A 19,339-nucleotide genomic window follows, 5' to 3' on the forward strand; every position below is an offset into this window, starting at 1 on the left:
CTCTTGTGCTTGCTAGCCCTGTGGCTGACCAAGAGATCAAGGCTACCTTTTGGTCTCTTAAGGCCAATAAGGCTCCCGGCCCTGACGGCTTCTCTGCGGGTTTTTTTAAGACATCCTAGGATATTGTTGAGAGAGATGTTATTTAAGCCATTAGAACTTTCTTTGAGTTTGGTAAGCTTTTGTCTGAAGTTAATAGCACCATTATTGCGCTCATTCCCAAAGTCCCTAACCCTGCAAAAGTGGGTGACTTCAGGCCTATTTCTTGTTGCAACACCATCTATAAGTGCATTGCCAAGATCATAGCTAATAGGATTAAATCTGTTCTCCCTGATCTTATTGACCCTGTCCAGTCAGCTTTTGTTCAGGGTAGGAGAATTTCTGATAATATCTTCCTATCTCAAGAACTTATGAGGGGGTATCATAGGCATTCCCCTACTCCGAAGTGTGCTATGAAGGTGGATATCATGAAAGCTTACGATAGTGTGAGATGGGATTTTATTCTTGATATTCTCAAGGCTATGGCCTTTCCTCCTGTCATGGTTTCTTGGATCAAGGCCTGCATCGCTAGCCCTTCTTTTTCAATTTGTATCAATGGTAGCCTTTATGGCTATTTTAAAGGGGCTAGAGGTTTAAGACAAGGTGACCCTATGTCCCCTTACTTATTCGTTTTGGCCATGGAAATCCTGGCCAAAATCTTGGCGGAGAAAGCAAAGCATCCTTTCTTTAAGTTCCATTGGAAGTGCGAGAAGACAAAAATCATCAATCTTTGCTTCGCTGATGATCTCATGATCTTTAGCAGAGGTGATGCCTCTACTGTTAAGCTCATTATGGAAGGCCTTAAGGAGTTTTCATCCCTGTCTGGCCTAATTCCTTTTTTTTTTTTTTTTGGGTAAGTAAGTCATAAAATAAAGACAGTAAAATGTACAAGTTTACAAGGGGCATACCCCAGGTACGCCCTACAACAAATAAAGACGAACAAAAAAAAAACACCACAAATTACCACTGGACATCCTACAACATATAATAACCACACTCGCAAAAGCGAAAGATTAGCAGAAAAAATAGAACCCCACTTTGCCCATATATCCTTTTTGTTCCCAAGTAACCCCTACCATCAGAGATAATAGATGGGAACTTGGGATGGATATATGGGCAAGTAAACAAAAAACACACCGCAGACTCAAGAACATAACAGACAACCACGCAATACAAATGTAACAAACTAAACACCCAACAAGACCAATCGAGAATGATAACTGTCCCCGCTTGCTCCTAGTCTCTACCTCGGATGAAAGCATGGAATCCAATAAGCATCTCGCTTCTCAGAGCCGTGACATCCTAGCCACTCAACCAAAGCTATGACGAAGGAAAATATCTATCCCATGAAAGATCCTGGCTGAGTCACATGAAGCCTGCATAGTCAATCACCATAATCAACGGTCTTGAGAAGTTTAGTGAAAAAGCAATAGCCCCGCTGCAACAAACCAATACATAGCCAACAAAACATGAGAGCAATCATCACATCCCCCAGTCCCTTCCATGGTAGATCACAAGCCTCAAACCCCACGGCAGTGTCCCCTTCACTCCATGTCAGGCGTGGCAATACAATCAATTAGGATGGGTCACATGAAGACAAGAAGCGACCAGCAAACTGGTAGCTATCCTCCCGCTCATCTCCCAGTCTCTTACTCGGCTAGTTATCGAACCACTATTCCCCAAACCAGTGACTCCCCAATCACTCTTGGTGGAGATGGCTCAAAACCACCCTAATATCGAGTCACATGAGGATCACACGATCAATCAACATGAAATAATCGACTACAAAAGGTCCGCTGCAGTGTGGCTAATCAAAAATTAAAGGCCCACCAATTTCCAAAACAAAACCACTCACCCACTTAGATTTATCAACAACAAAAAAGCATAGCCCATGCAAAATGTTGTCCACACAAAAGAGCTAATCAAAATCCAATTAACTCACCACACATCTCCCAGTTCCAGGAATGGCAAATTCCGCACCTCAATTCCCCATGGCAGTGTCCCCCTCACTCCACACCAAAAGAGGTCAGAGAACTGCTCTAAAACCGAATCACATGAATATGTACGGATCAATAACCAAATAATGAAAAACCAAATGTAGTAGACAGCAAACTTCATGGACTAAACAAATTTCTAAAACCAATATACAATGAGCCCAAGAATTAGCCCATAAACCGTGGATAATAGACCCAAATAATAATATAACCAAGAAGTCCAAATAGGCCCCACCAATATCTTCTAAAAAACCAAGAGGTCCACTGCCAACAATTTGCCGTGGCCTTTAAACACCCACCAAACCGTAGCCAATAAACAAATCAAATATCCAAAGAAAATCCAATGTGGGCCCACCCACTCCCAAAAAAACAACCCACGGCCAAACACACTTTACACCTAAAAAATTAGCTTCACTTTACACCCATGTGAGCCCCCTCAAAAAAAAAAAAAAATCAAATGGGACCCACAATCCACTCTACACAAAACCACCAATAAAATCAGTAGTATCTTCAACAAAATCAAACTTGTGGGCCCAAATAAAAGCAAACCCACAAGAAGTCCAATGTGGGCTCACCCACTCCATCCAAAACAATTAAAACTACCCACGTGGACCCACATACACCAACTAAAAACCACGGCTATACATAATATCCACCACGACACACCAAATATATATAATAATACATATTGAAACCAATAAACAAAGCAATCACGTGGGCACTGACCCTTTCCCAAATTGAAATTACCTCCAACTTGTACACGGCCTCCCATGTGAGGTATGAACCATACTTGCCAACCCACAATTTGTCTTCCCCATAAAGAGAAACCCACTGATTGTAGCTAGCAAGGTCAGGACAAAATCGTGCAACACGGCACATCACGATACACATCCCGATCCTCTCAACGTCCCACCAAACTGTGTAAGCATGAGTTTGAACACGCCATTACAGCTTAGCAGCGCGTGACTAGCAAACATCTTCTCCAAATACCATTGACAACGGCACCGGAGAAATTTCAGCAAAGTTTACATGCAATAACTGTAACGTACCGAAGCACCATCAACAGCGTCGCAACTAGAAAACGAACCAGCACCCAGAACCCATGTAACGCAAAAGAAAAACCCCATGCACTAGCAACCACCACCCCATATCTCCAGCGGCAACCACCGGCGCTCACCCGATAGGATCTTCATCACACAACAAGATTGCACAAGCTAAACATGGAAGGGTGACCTTTAAACCAATCGCACATACATAACTAGCACCACCACGGTGAAGGATAAACCCATCTCCGCGACGAGCCCACCTCCACGAACCAGAAAAGAATATCAAGATGAAAACTGCCCAACAACACTTTGACCGATAACGACCAGAACTGGCCACTTCTACACCAAGAGCTACCGGACAAGGAACCCAAGCTCACTAACACACATAGTAGTATAGGAGCTAAAACAACTGGCCAAAAAAAGCACCAGAACTTCTTCTTCACGATAGCAACGACCCAAAACAGCTTCAAAACCTCCTGAATCTGGAAAAAGGAAGACCAGATTCAGTAACAACACACAGTATCACCCAAATCAGACAAAGAATCTGATAAGGAACCTCAAGTACTCCATGGGTAACAACGGAGGGAGCTTTCTCTCTCTATATTCTAGAGAGAGAAGCTCTCAACCTAATCCCCCGTCTGGCCTAATTCCTAATCCCAGCAAAAGCAACATCTACTTTTCTGGTTGTGATATGGGGTTGAGAGCTTCTATTCTTGAGATTGCTAAGTTTAATGAAGGTACTCTGCCTGTTAGGTATCTTGGTGTCCCTTTAATTACCACTAAGTTGAGAGCTGTTGATTGTGGTCCTCTCATTGAAAGGATCACCAAAAAAGTGAAGAGTTGGACCAATAAAGCTTTGTCTTACGCTGGTAGAAGCCAGCTCATTCAATCCATTCTCTTTTCTATGCAAGTGTACTGGTCCTTCCTTTTCATTCTTCCCAAGAAGGTCATTAGGGAGATTGATAGTATTCTTAAAGCCTTCCTTTGGTATGGTACTGATCTTAAAACTCATAGTGCCTATTCACCCAAAAAAAAAACTCATAGTGCCAAGATTGCTTGGGATTCCGTGTGTGCTCCTAAAAATGAGGGAGGTTTGGGCTTTAAATCTTTAGATATTTGGAATAAAGCGGCCATAGCTAAACACATTTGGTTTTTGTTTTCTGGGGGTGAAGGATCGATGTGGTGTCAGTGGGTCAAATCCTACTTATTAAAGGGGAAGAGTTTCTGGAATATTAAGGTTCCTAATGATCCTTCTTGGGTATGGAGAAAATTATTGTCTCTTAGGAAGTCGGTTTCCCCTCTGATTAAGCATAAGATTGGGTGTGGGGATGCTACTTTCCTTTGGTATGATAATTGGCACCCTCTTGGTCCATTGTGGAACAAATTCGGGGATAGAATTATTTATGATTCTGCCCTTAACAGTGAAACAAAAGTCAGTAAAATCATTGATGGGTCTTCTTGGAACTGGCCTACTCCCAACTCTTGGGAAATTCAGGAGTTAATCTCTTCTACTCCTGTGTGCTTTAATCCCAATCCTTCCAGCACTGATAAAGCTCTTTGGAATCTTACTACTGATGGTAAGTTTTCCATTCAATCAGCTTGGAATCATTGGAGAAAGAAATTCAATAAAGTGGTTTGGCATAAGCTTGTGTGGGGCCCTCATAGAATCCCTAAAGTCAGCTTTATTGTTTGGGTGGCTCTTCACAATAGACTTTATACTGGTGATAGACTCCGTATGTTTGACTTGACCACTAGCTCTCAATGCCCTTTTTGCCTCATCCTGGAGGAAAGCCATTCGCATTTATTCTTTGAGTGCATCTTCTCTAGCAGAGTCTGGAGTGCCATTGAAGTTGCTTGTAACATTAAGTCGCCTGTTCTTGGTTGGCCTGACAGTGTTACTTTTGCTACTAAGGAGACTAAAGGTAACTCTTTGAGGGTCAACATCATTAGTAATGCATTCTTATGCTCTGTTTACTTTATCTGGATTGAAAGAAATAATAGAATTTTTAACAAAGAACTCAAACCTGAAGAGGTGGTCATTAAATCTGTTATCCAAATGGTTAGAAATAGAATGTTGTCAATTAAGAATATTCCTAGATCCACTGGTGACAGATGGTTTCTAGATCAATGGAATTTGCTGGAGACAATTTTGAAGCCCCATAGCATCAGAAATGGGAGGGCTGCTGAGTGATGTGAGTTCACTATATGTGGGTTGAGTGATGGTGAGCTTAAATGAGGGCTTTATGTATTTGAGTTTTTTTTGCAGGTGTAATTTGGTGTTTCAAGTGGAGCTATCTATCCTTGAGGGTTGAGTGACCAGAGTTACTTTATATTTTTTCCAGTTTGATGTGGGTCGAGTGATGTTGGCTATAAAATTTTTGCTAATGCCTATATATACTGTAAATTTTTATGTGCAGGTTAAGGGTGCTAATTTTGAGTGGTGTGAGCCCCTAAAGTGTGGGCCGAGTGATGAGAGTTCCTACGTTCCTTGTTATCACTGGACGTACTCATTTTTGATTGTTTCTATAGGGTTTATTACAATGTTTAAGCACTGCGGTGGCTGTCTGGATAGGGATATATATGCTATTCGTCTGATGGCTGTGGCTGCGATGATACTCCTCTGCTGGGCAGATTGGGTTGGATGTCTACTGGGTTGGTGTGTTGGCTGCTGGAAGCGCCTTTGTTTAGCACTATCTTTCATTTCTTTATGTTAATTGGGCTGTGTCTGGACCTTAGTTGTTTGCTGTGTCTATTTTCCTTTTGGCCTATCCGTGCGGGTTGTGCATGGCTTTTGTTCGTTTTTGGCTTTTGGATATGTGTGCTATTAGTTTATGTTTGCTTTGTGGTTCTGCCGTTCCACGGATTTGGGCTGTTTCTGGATGTGTTCATGGTCCTCATTCGATGGTATGCGGGTCATGAACATATTTTTTGGGGTATTACATTTATATGCTTTGCTGTAATTTTCTTTCTCATTTTGAGCCTTTTCTTTGAGTTTCGTTAGGTAGGTGTTGGGCTCCTGTTTTTGTTCTTGTATAGTTTCTGTTAGGTCCTGGGGCATGCCCCTTGTAGCTACGTATTCTCTGTTTTTCTTTTATCTATGTCTTATTCACCCAAAAAAAACTAATTAGCTTGGGTCCCGTAAATGTGTCATTCGCTTAACTGGCCAAGTTTAACTCAACCTAATCTTGCATAGCCACTGAGCAATAGAATTTACTGAATATTTGTAGCTTAACGATATCAGTTTAACATAAGCACCACATTTATGGTTTCTTAAATCATTTAAGTGTTAAATTCTCAAGCCCAGAAGGATGAATTTGAATGAATTCCCTTTGACTTTCTTCCAATTCCTCTTTCTTTTCTCTTATACTTTCTCTTCTGGCTCTCAGAGCAGAAAGTTTCTATCTTTCTCTGTGCCTCTCCATCATTCTCTCTTTTGTTCCAGGAACAAATTAGCTTGCGCCCCTAATTGTTTCATTTGCTCGAGTGGCCAAGTTTAACTTAAACTAATCTTGCTTAGCATCTCAGCAAGAGAATTTACTGAGTCATTGTCGCATAACGATCTTAGTTTAACATTAAACACCTCATTTAAGTTTTCCGAAATCACTTAAGCGTTTAATTCTCAAGTCTAAAACGATGAATTTGAATTCCCTTTAATTTTCTCCCTATTTCTCTTTCTTTTCTTTTAACTTTCTCGTCTAGCTCTCAAGAAGATAGTTTTCTCTCCAACTTTCTCTGTGCTTCTCCATCCTTCTATCTTTTGTTCTAGGAAACTAATTCGCTTGGGACCCTAACTGTTCCATTAGCTTAAGTGGCCAAGTTTAACTCCAACAATTTGAATTCCCATTGATTTTCTTCCCCTTTCTGTTTCTTTCCCTTAACTGTCTCTTTTAGCTCTCAAGAAAAAGGTTTCTCTCTAACTTCTCGACCCTTCTCCATCCTTCTCTCTTTTTTGTTCGAGAAACTAATTAGCCTCGGCCCCCCTAATTGTTTCATTTGTTCAAGTGGCGAAGTTTAAATCAAACTAATCTTGCTTAGCCTCTAACAAAGAGAATTTACTGAGTGATTGTAACTTAATTTATTCACCCAAATATTGTAACTTAACAACCATTAGTTTAACTTTAACACCTCATTTAAGGTTTTCAAAATCTCCTAAGTGTTCAATTCTCATGTGCAAAAGGTTGAATTTGAATTCCGCTTGATTTTCTTCCTATTTCTCTTTTTTCTTCTCTAACTTTCTTGTCTAGCTCTCAAGAAGATAGTTTCTCTCTGACTTTCTCTGTGCTTCTCCAACCTTCTCTCTTTCGTTCTAGGAACTAATTAGCTTGGGCCCCCTAATGTTTCATTTGTTCAAGTGGCGAAGTTAATATCAAACTAATCTTGCTTAGCCTCTAACAAAGAGAACTTACTGGGGCCCCCACAATATCCCTAAAGTGAGTTTTGTGGTTTGGATGGCGATTCTAGGCAGACTGAACACTGGGGACAGGTTGCACCTTTTTGGTGTGACACAATCTTCTCTATGTGTATTTTGTCAGTACCATAATGAAGACGATAACCACCTTTTCTTTGAGTGTCCATTCTCGGAACGGTGTGGTCTTGTTTTAAAGGTAAAATCAATGTTGATTGGCCATCCCTCCTTTGGGATGATTTGGTCCAGCTCATTGCTAAATCTATGAAAGGGAATTCCTTAGGGACTATTATTACCAAGCTTGCATTTACTTGTACTGTGTACCAGTTATGGGTTGCTAGGAATAGTAGTGTTTAGTAAAGATATGGTCCTTGAAGAGGTTGTTATAAAGTGTATTGTGGATATGGTTAGATTCAGGGTAATGCATATTACCAATTTGAAGACTAACCATAATGATTGATGGTATCTTAGCTCATGGAAATTGCTGCTGCTGATGTGAGGAATAAGAGTTCATAAAATGTGGGTTGAGTGAAGGCTAGAAACTACATTGTGGGGTTTCGTAATGTTTGTTATTCATATAGGTGCTTGGAGTCCTGGAAAGCCGATTGTTGAGTGCATGCCAATCAATCTGAGGGTTGTGTTTCGTGTGAGGAATAAACACTCCATATCCCCCACATTACTAGCCACATTGAGAGGAACTAACAAGCTTTTATATATTCTCTGTATCTTTTCTTTTGCGGGTGTATGGAGCTTTGTTTTTCCGAGTGATATGAGCATAGATACTTGTGGGTTGAGTGTAGTGAGCAATTATATGTGTGATGTTAAATGTTTCATGTTTCTGAGTCTCACAAAGTACTCTGTTGACGATTATTTAATTCTGTTTTGTCTTTGCTGGATTACAAGGTCTCCTATAATGTGTAGAATCTGTTTGGGTTACAAGGTTTAGCAGCAGTTCTTGGACGGTGCTGCATTGTTTGTTCTTCAGTTCGGGTTGACTCGAAGCTCAAAGCTGGATACGATTGTGTTGATGGCTGCTATATGCGCCTCGTGTGTGAAGATTGACTTTCCATTATGTTTGTTTTCTTTAGAGTGTGTTGGTATGTTTGCCTACCCGTGTGGGATGTACGCGGGTGTCCGTGATTTTCTGTTTCCATCCGACTTTTTGCTACTTAGATATCGGGTGTGTTCATGTTCCTCATTACATTTTCATGCGGCACATGAACACACTTTAGATATCGGGTGTGTTCATGTGGGTTGAGTGAAGGTTAGAAACTACATTGTGGGGTTTCGTAATGTTTGTTATTTATATACGTGCTTGGAGTCCTGGAAAGCCGATTGTTGAGTGTATGCCAATCAATCTGAGGGTTGAGTTTCGTGTGAGGAATAAACACTCCATATCCCCCACATTACTAGCCACATTGAGAGGAACTAACAAGCTGTTATATATTCTCTGTATCTTTTCTTTTGCGGGTGTATGGAGCTTTGTTTTTCCGAGTGATGTGAGCATAGATACTTGTGGGATGGAGTGTAGTGAGCAATTATACGTGTGATGTTAAATGTTTCATATTTCTGAGTCTCGCAAAGTACTCTGTTGATGATTATTTAATTCTATTTGGTCTTTGCTGGATTACAAGGTCTACTATAATGTGTAGAATCTGTTTGGGTTATATGGTTTAGCAGCAGTTCTTGGACGGTGCTGCATGGTTTGTTCTTCAGTTCGGGTTGACTCGAAGCTCGAAACTGGATATGATTGTGTTGATGGCTGCTATATGCGCCTCGTGTGTGAAGATTGACTTTCCATTATGTTTGTTTTCTTTAGAGTGTGTTGGTATTTTTGCCTACCCGTGTGGGATGTACACAGGTGTCCGTGATTTTCTGTTTCCATCCGACTTTTTGCTACTTAGATATCGGGTGTGGTCATGTTCCTCATTACATTTTCATGCGGCACATGAACACACTTTGGTTACTTCCTATTATGTTTGGTTTATTTAGTTTAGTTTTTGGCTTATTCTATTTATTTTGTAAAGATAGATATGGTTTGGTCGTCAGTCTTTCTGGGTAATTCTGGAATGGCTTAGTCTTTTTGTTTTTCCTTTGGTTCTTATATAGTGCTTTGGTTAGGGCCTGGGGTATGCCCCTTATCGTGGTGTAAGTTTTTTGTCTTTTATTTTATGACTTATCCACCCAAAAAAAAAGAGAACTTACTGAGTAATTGTAACTTAACAACATTAGTTTAACTTAAACACCTCATTTAAGGTTTTTGATATCTCCTAAGTGTTCAATTCTCAAGTCCAAAATGTTGAATTTGAGTTCCGTTTGATTTTCTTCCAATTTCTCTTTCTTTTCTCTAACTTTGTCTAGCTCTCAAGAAGATAGTTTCTCCCGGACTTTCTCTGTGCTTCTCCATCCTTCTCTCTTTCGTTCTAGGAACTAATTAGCTTGGGCCCCTAATTGTTTCATTAGCTTAACTGGCCAGGTTGAAATCAAACTAATCTTGCTTAGCCACTAAGAAAACGAATTTACGGGGTAACTGTAGCTTAAAGATATTAGTTCAATTTAAACATCCCATCTGAGGTTTTCAAAATCACCCAAGTGTTCAATTCTGAAGTCCAAAAGGATCAATTTGAATTCCCTGTAATTTTCTTCGTATTTCTCTTTCATTTTCTCTAACTTTGTCTTCTAGCTCTCAAGAAGAAAGTTTCTCTCTAACTTTATCTGTGCTTCTCCATGCTTCTCCATTCTGTTCTAGTAACTAATTAGCTTGGGTCCCGTAAATGTGTCATTCGCTTAACTGGCCAAGTTTAACTCAACCTAATCTTGCATAGCCACTGAGCAATAGAATTTACTGAATATTTGTAGCTTAACGATATCAGTTTAACATAAGCACCACATTTATGGTTTCTTAAATCATTCAAGTGTTAAATTCTCAAGCCCAGAAGGATGAATTTGAATGAATTCCCTTTGACTTTCTTCCAATTCCTCTTTCTTTTCTCTTATACTTTCTCTTCTGGCTCTCAAAGCAAAAAGTTTCTATCTTTCTCTGTGCCTCTCCATCATTCTCTCTTTTGTTCCGGGAACAAATTAGCTTGCGCCCCTAATTGTTTCATTTGCTCGAGTGGCCAAGTTTAACTTAATCTAATCTTGCTTAGCCTCTCAGCAAGAGAATTTACTGAGTCATTGTCGCATAACGATCTTAGTTTAACATTAAACACCTCATTTAGGTTTTCCGAAATCACTTAAGCGTTTAATTCTCAAGTCTAAAACGATGAATTTGAATTCCCTTTAATTTTCTTCCTATTTCTCTTTCTTTTCTTTTAACTTTCTCGTCTACCTCTCAAGAAGATAGTTTTCTCTCCAACTTTCTCTGTGCTTCTCTGTAGACACCCCATTTTTGACCGTCCTCAAGACTTGGACGTCACCGTTTGAACCCTCGGTGATCATCCATGTTTGTGTTCGTTTGGAGTTCCCGGAGGCCTCGGCTACGCGCTTTGCCTCAGGATCTCCGAACTCGACCGTTTAGTGTCTGGTTTTGCACCAAACACTTGTGTTTTGCCTTGGAGGGGCAGGGAATGCCTTGTGAGGCATCCCCACACATCACCGGCCATGGCCAAAGGCCACCGGCTGGTGTTTTGCTTCCATCGGCAATCTATATTGCCGGTCGGCACTATTTGTTGCCGGTCGGCACTCAATTTTGTCAAAATGGCATTTTTGAGCAGCCGACTACTGTTCATCTACTTTTGGTAGATATTTTGTGCCAGCTGTGATAGCTGGCACCAACTCTGTTCCCCTCCATACACGTGTATGGAGGGATTTCCCTCTAAGCAAGCTTGTTTGATAAGCTTTGAAAGGGAATCTCTATAAGAGGAGCCCTTCTCTCCCTTGCTTAGGGTTAGACATTTTAGAGACAAAAAATACAGAGGAGAGCTCTGGTTCTAGGGTTAGTATAGTTGTAGCTATTCTATCTCTTTTTTTCTCCTTTGAGTGTTCTAGGTTCATTTGTTCTTAGTATTGCACACAAACACCTACCATTACACCTTCCTTTGGTTATTGAGGTCCTAAGGGGCTGTTTTCAGAGTTTTGGGGCTGGTTTGAGCTCAAGGAAGCAGCTGGTCCCTCACTTGTCAAGAAAGTCAACAAGGGTAAGAAACTAGTCCCTTTATTCCCCATTTTTGCATTGTATTTTTACCTATCTTAGAATTGTTTTGTGCTTAGTGTATAATATGAAAAAGTTCTGTTTTTAGGCCCTCTAAATAGTTTGTTTAGAGTGTTTTGTGGTTTGGAGGTGTTTAACCCCTCTTAGGCCTTGAGAGGCCCCATTTTGTGCTATTTTGAGTGAGCTTCGGGACCTTGGTGTTTGGGCCTCCTCACCACCACTGAAATTTTGAGGGATTTCAGAGGTGAGGATGGTGCCTTGAGGTCCTAGGGAGGAGAGGGCCACCCCCTCTCCTTGTTGTCCTTGAAAAGGACAATTTTTGGCCTCTTGAGGGAGCATCTAGCTAAGCTTCATGTTGACCATGACTTGGCTGTTTTTTGTGCCTATTATATCATAATATGCCTCTGTTTATTGTAGGTTTTGGTACACCATGCATGCTTAGCATACCTACCTTGTAATGCCACTTTGATGCCTTAACACGCCTTAGGTTGTAAACCCTTGTTCTAGCATGTTTTAGGCTTAGACTTGTGAACCTTTCATGCTTATTTTGCCATGTTTAAGGTCTGTCCATAGTCGTTTGGGTCGGCTTTGGCATGCATTGTATAGCCCCTTTGCATTTTTGGCTTGTTGGCTTTAAGTATGTGAATGTATAGCATGCCATTCTTGCATTGATTTAGTGGTTTGGAACTATCATTTCAGTCCACTTAGCATGCTTACATGCTTGCATTTCATGGCCCTTTTGATGTTTCAAGAGTTGGTGTTTCATGCTTCATGTTTATGCCATCATTGTTTATGCCTCTAGGATTAGGTCATTTAGATGCCATCTAAGTGGTTCTTGAGGCTTACTTTTGCATGATTTGGGACTATTTTGATTCGATTTGGTCATTTGCTTCATGAGTCATATATGGTCATGTTTTAAGTCCTTTGGTTTGGTCGCATGCATAGCTTGCACTAGTAGGTTAATTTGGCATCATTTCCTACATGTTTTCAATGCTTACCTTGCATACCATTAGCCCACATTACCCTCTTTCAAATGTGCTTGAGAGTTGTCCCATTGGTGCCTAAGTGTTGGCCCTTTAACATGTGCATGTGTGTATGTGTATTTAGTCCTTTATTTTGGTCACTTTGGCCACTGTTTTGGGCCTTATTAAAGCTGCCCAAATCGTGTTTAAGTCCATTATTTGTTTGCTTGCATGCTTACCTTGCATGTTGTTTGCATGCTTGCATGTACATCTTGCATTCCCATGTTGCATCCTTAGCTTGCATGCCTAGGTTGCATTGCATTTAGCATGCATGTCTTGCTCCTTGATCTAGTGATAGGAATTGGACTTTGGTTTGATTAGTTTGCATTGCATTTGACATCAAAATGTGCACACTTGGTCCTTTGGGCCATCACACATGGAAATGCGCGATTGATGGTCCGAGAACCAAGGAGCATGTTCCTTTGAATCATTAACATGATAAGGGACATGATTGGTGCATATATGGCTTGAATTGCATTGCCATGCTCTGCCTTGCCCTCTGTTGCTGTCAATTGCAGATTCTGCAGGAGCTTTCTGCCGACCAGCAGTGTCCAGTATCGACCGACAACCCATTGATGGCCGATGGATTCATTCTTGGCCGGTGATCACATGCCACTGCCAGTGGGCATTCTACTCAGCCGGTGGCATTCCCCAGTATCCAGAGAAGCAATTCTAAGACTTTGACAGTCTCCAGAGAAGCATAGCAAGGAAAACAGAGGCAGCCTATGCATGGCGGTGCACTTCCGAGCCAGACCCGAGCATGCATTGCATTGGGTCCTCTTCCCGAGGCAGTTTACTGTTTTTCCTAGCCTAGTTGGTTTGTTAACTAATTAGGCAATTTGTAATATTTAATTAGCTCGTAGGATAATTATCTGTATTATTCTTTTGGTCCCTCCGAGCAAGGGCGAATCTGTAATAAGTGTGGGTGAGTGTGTGAATGTCTTCCAACCCTCACTTCTTTCTTCCCTTTTATTTACCTGCTTATGATGGTAGATTAGGGCATGTTTAAATTAGCATACCTTATGCTATGCATGCGTGCATTCATACATTTGCCTTACATGCGCTAGGCTCGGCACATCATTCTAACTGCATTTATACTTCAATTTCAAATTGAATACGTGATAGTTGTAGCATTTCACATGCCATGTTTAGGTTAGCCGAGCCTATCTAATTGCATCCTGTATGTGCTGCATTAGCCACTTTAACATGAACTAGGATCACGCATGCTTGCTAACTAGTTTATTGTTTTGGCTTGGAGTACGACGTAAGTATTTCATGCTTTAGCATACTGCATGCGTGTGAATGCTATTATGACAGCATGATTACCATGTGGCTAGATGCTTATGTGATAAACTGTTTGAATGTTTGTGGGTGAAGGTTGGATTGTTTGAGTTGGAAAAACTCGTTGAAATCCGTATTTTAGTCTACTTGTGAGTAGCAAATTCTAAAGCACTTTTCAAAACAAACGGATATGCAATGCTTATTTCCAAATTAGGCAATCTAGTCTATACTTGTTTGCTGTGCGCATAACGTAGTAATTCTAGGCTAATAATTGGTTTAAGAACACATAACGTTTTCAAAAACGGATATCACGGTTAGTAGAGGCCGATCTTCGGATCGAGCGAGAGGGGGTGCTCATAGCTGACCTTCCCCAATCGTACCCAAGCTCCCGAGCCCAGGCAACTTTGGCAATGACGGACACGTGGCCTTTGGCACCAAGTTAGGGTTTCCTAAATTTCCCCATTTTAAAAAAATATTTAGGTGGCGACTCTATATCTAGCAAAGCAGTCCATGTTTGGCACTTCTTTTCAAAAAATCTGTTTCTCAAAACGATTTGCCGGATTTGGACTCTTTGGTTCAGATTAAGAACCGTGACACAAATCGAGTCCGAACTGTAGTAGCGGGGTCCCTCACGAACGTGCTACATTCTCCATCCTTCTATCTTTTGTTCTAGGAAACTAATTCGCTTGGGACCCTAACTGTTCCATTAGCTTAAGTGGCCAAGTTTAACTACACTAAATCTTGCTTAGCATCTAAGAAAGAGGATTTATTGAGTAATTGCCACTTAACGATATTAGTTAAACATAAGCACCGCATTTAAGGTTTCCCAAATTCCCCAACTGTTCAATTCTCAAGCCCAAAAGGACGAATGTGAATTCCCTATGATTTTTTTCCCGTTTCTCTTTCTTTTCTCTAACTATCTCTTCTATCTCTCAAGAAAAAAGTTTCTCTCTAACTTTCTCTATGCTTCTCTGTCCTCTCTCCTTTGTTCTAGGAACTAATTAGCTTGGGCCCCTAATGGTTCCATTAGTTTAAGTGGCCAAGTTTAACTCAAACTACACCTGCGTAGCCTCTGAGAAAGAGAATTTACTGAGTAACTGTAGCTGAACGATATTAGTTTAACACACCTCATTTATGATTTTCGAAATCACCTAAGTGTTCAATTCTCAACTCCAAAAGGACGAATGTGAATTCCCTTTGATTTTCTTCCTACTTCTCTTTCTTTTCTCTAACTTTCTCTTCTTCTAGCTCTTAAGATAAAAGTCTCCCTCTAACTTTCTCTGTGCTTCTCCATCCTTCTCTCTTTCGTTCAAGGAACTAATCAGCTTGGGACCCTAATTGTTCCATTACCTTAAGTGGCCAAGTTTAAGTCAAACTAATCTTGCTTAGCCTCAAAGATAGAGAATTTACTGAGTAATTATCGATACTAGTTTGACTTAAGCACGTCATTTAAGCTTTTCCAAATCACCTAAGTGTTCAATTCTCAAATCCAAAAGGATGAATTTGAATTCCCAATTATTTTCTTCCTCTTTCTGTTTCTTTTCTTTAACAAACACACAATATAGGAGCTCTCCTCACTCGACCCACAACACAGCATATCTCTCCACTCCATATATGATCTCACATCACTAGGCCCACAACTCACATGATACCTCGAAAGAATCAGAAAGACATTATACTTGAAAGCTCCAAGAACCTGCACAAACCATATATAAGATATAATAAAAGTTAGCATAATACATGTGTGCTGTCTCTCATCACTCAACCCACAATGTCTGGAAATATTTAGGTAGCTCACAACACTCAACCCTCCATACGGACACATCAAAGTAGGAGATGATTTAGGATTCATGATAATCTGCAAAAGAGCACCCAGTTAGTAAACCCCACAATAGTTGCTCACCATCACTCAACCCTCAATGTAGGTAACCTCACAACACTCATTCTCCGGCCAGCTGCAATAGTATGGTGCTGCTGCAAGATTTTGGGAGGAAGACTCCATTCCTCTAGAAGCCAATTATCACCTGCAGAAATTTTAACATTTTCCATAGAAAGAAGCCTACCCCTAACCATTTGGATAATAGAGTTAGTAATAACCTCGTCAGGCTTTTGGGCCTTATTGAAGATCCTACTATTCCTCTCCATCCAAATGTGGTAGACAGTGCAAAGGAATGATAGCTTTAGAATCACCATTTTCAAGGAGGTACCACTGGTGGATCTAACAGCAAAATCAACAGTTTCCAACCAAGGCAAAGAAGGCCAGTTAGACTTACACTTGGCAAGGATACCACCCCAAATCCTAGAAGAAAATATGCACCTAAAAAAAAGATGGGAATGATTCTCCTCAGGATCTTGACAGAAAGGGTAGTAAGGATTAGTAACAAGACCACAAGTTTTAAGTCTATCGCCAGTATTAAGTCTCTCATTGATGGCTAACCAAGCAATAAAACTAACCCTAGGGATTGAAGGGGGGCCCCAGATAAGTTTGGACCAAGTGACTTTAGGGCCCTTATCCCTCCAACAATCCCAAGCTGACTGGATAGAAAAGTTACCATCAGCAACCAAATTCCAAACCGGAGTATCAGAAGAGCCAAAGGAAGGTAGAAGAGATAAAGGGGTAGAAGAGATCCACTCCTTTATCTCCCAAGAATTAGAAACAGGCCACTTCCAAGAACTATTAGAGACTATAGAGCTAACCTTGGTGCTATCGGGAAGATTAGTGTCATAAAGAATTCTAGGACCAAACCTATGCCACAGCGAACCAAGCGGGTGCCAATTGTCATACCAAAGGAACACATTTTCCCCATTACCAATTTTGAACTTGATGTGAGGATAGATTAAATGCCTAAGAGACAGGATTTTCCTCCAGACCCATGAGGGATCACTAGGAGTTCTAACAGCCCAAAAGCTCCTCCCTTTAAGCAAGTAAGCCTTGACCCATTGGCACCACATGGAACAATCACCCCCAGAAAACAAGTACCACACATGTTTGGCTATAGCAGCCTTGTTCCAGGTTGCTAAGTCCTTGAAACCAAGGTCACCCTCATTTTTTTTCCTGCAAATATATCTCCAACCAATTTTAGCACTATGTTTCTTCAACTCAACCCCAGACCAAAGAAAAGATCTAAGGATGCTCTCAATGTCACCAATGATTTTCTTAGGGAGGATAAAAAGAGAGGACCAATACACTTGCATTGAAAACAGAATAGACTGGATGAGTTGAGCTCTACCAGCATAAGAAAGCAGTTTATTGGTCCAACTTTTAATCCTCTTAGTAATTCTCTCAACCAGAGTATGACAATCAGACACTTTAAGCTTGGTAGTGATAAGAGGCACACCAAGGTATTTCACCGGGAGGGAGCCCTCAGTAAAATTGGCAATCTGAAGAATATCCTCTTTTAGCTCACTACTACACCCCGAGAAAAAAATATTGCTCTTACTAGAATTAGGGGTAAGACCAGACAGATCCCTAAATTCATCCAATCCCTGCATGATAAGAGTGACAGTACCAGGGTCCCCTTTACTGAAAATCATCAAATCATCAGCAAAACAAAGGTTGACAATTTTAGTTTTCTCACACCTCCAGTGGAATTTGAACAAAGGGCTCCTAGATTTCTCAGCTAAAATTCTGGCAAGAATTTCCATAGCCAACACAAAGAGATACGGGGACATAGGGTCCCCTTGTCTTAATCCCCTCGCCCCTTTAAAATACCCCTGAAGGCTCCCATTAATACAAATCGAGAAAGAAGGACTCGTAATGCAAGCCTTTATCCAGGTAATCATACAAGGAGGGAAAGCCATAGTGTCACGACCCGAACCCACCCCCGTGGGTTAAGGACGTAACCAGCCAGTAATCGTGAGATTACCTACGGCCTCAAACTGTCGGGAACGTATTTTAACAGAGTTAATGGGGGCCAAACGGAAGCAAAATTAAAAACTTTGTCCATAGAGCCGTGCTTATATGCACATCAAACAAACCATACTCAGATACGTTAATAACTCACATCAAAAGTACGGTTTCACAAAATTCATTACAGACAGGATCGTCCAAAATGAGTCAACCTATAACAGACTATGTACAGACATGCACTAGGTCCTTGCCAACAAGACAAAACATAGGTACATAGTGAAAGGGCAAGGATGGTCTCATGCGCGAGGCACAAGGCTGACTCTCCCAAAACTCCTGTTGTTTCTAGCAGACTTCACTGGGGCTGGGTTTGGACTTCCCTTGGCTCACCTACAAATACATGAATGAGCGTGAGCGATAGCCCAGTGAATAATATCAAATATAACAGTTACATAACAATATGTAGAACAACATGCTCCAAACGGCCTTGGGCCCAATTCATACTTCTGTTTAACAACAAAATATATATATATAACTATACGAAATGCAAGTCAAGTAACTGTAGTTCCAAACATTCTGGCCTTTGGCCCATTCAGATTTCCATTCATGTCAAAACGGCCTTCGGCCCATTCATTCATGTCGAAACGGCCTTCGGCCCATTCATTCTTATCAAAACGGCCTTCGGCCCATTCATTCTTATCAAAACGGCCTTTGGCCCATTCCTTCATGTCAAAACGGCCTTTGGCCCATTCATTCATGTCAAAACGGCCTTTGGCCCATTCATTCTTATCAAAACGGCCTTTGGCCCATTCATTCTTATCAAAACGGCCTTCGGCCCACTCTTTCATGTCAAAACGGCCTTTGGCCCACTCATTCATTTATTCTTGTCAGACTTTTGTCCACAATCCCGATTAACAACTCATAATATTTATAGGGGAATAACAATTGGACATTGACAAGTTTTCAAATATTGATATTACTCACAGTGATCGGCTTGTGGATGCGCCCTGGAGCTTGACCCTACACATTTCATGAATACAAAAGGGTCACTAACAGTTCAATCCGTTCTTTAATTCACATATACCTCTTTAGGCTTTGTTCTTATCTCATTAACTCATTTACAATGCTTAACATATGCCTAAGAGTGCTTACAAGTGAAAGGGAACGGAAAACGAATCACAGAATGCATGAACAAAATTCCAGGAAACAGGGTCCCCGCTCGAGCGTAAACTTCTCCGCTCGAGCGGACCCTTAAGGCCTGCAGAAGTACTGGTTGCACGAAAGATGAGCTCGAGCGTGGGATAGAGCGCTCAAGCTGAAGGCCTGTCTACGAAAATCCACGCTCGAGCGTGGAGTGTCCCGCTCGAGCGGACATCCAACTCTGCAAAAATGCTGGGAGCACGATTTTCCCGCTCGAGCGGCCATTACCCCGCTCGAGCGGACCTCAAAAATCTGGGTTTCCCAGATCGTGTTCTTGAGCTCCAAATCGGTTTTCCATCCACATTTCTTGCATGCAATGGTTCAAATTACACATTTACACATGCTAACATGCTAC

The 19,339-nt window shown here is 41.1% G+C and overlaps 1 protein-coding gene and 1 long non-coding RNA gene across 2 annotated transcripts; one reads left to right on the plus strand and one right to left on the minus strand.

The window, feature by feature from the left end:
• Positions 1–979: 979 nt before the first annotated feature.
• On the minus strand, positions 980–3,814 carry LOC145796561 (uncharacterized). Its single transcript, XR_014337043.1, has 2 exons — positions 2,778–3,814; positions 980–1,412 (listed from the first exon to the last, which is right to left on the minus strand). It is a non-coding gene; the product is annotated as an uncharacterized LOC145796561 (long non-coding RNA).
• A 439-nt stretch (positions 3,815–4,253) lies between these two features.
• On the plus strand, positions 4,254–7,997 carry LOC145818963 (uncharacterized). The gene is made up of 5 exons (XM_082912939.1): positions 4,254–4,998; positions 5,606–5,728; positions 5,905–5,980; positions 7,809–7,899; positions 7,953–7,997. The coding sequence occupies exons 1-5, from the start codon at positions 4,254–4,256 to the stop codon at positions 7,995–7,997; spliced, it is 1,080 nt and encodes a 359-aa protein (XP_082769065.1).
• Positions 7,998–19,339: the final 11,342 nt, after the last annotated feature.

Source organism: Camellia sinensis, chromosome 1 (assembly GCF_055761805.1).
Source record: "Camellia sinensis isolate YWXY chromosome 1, ASM5576180v1, whole genome shotgun sequence".
Lineage (NCBI taxonomy): Eukaryota > Viridiplantae > Streptophyta > Magnoliopsida > Ericales > Theaceae > Camellia > Camellia sinensis.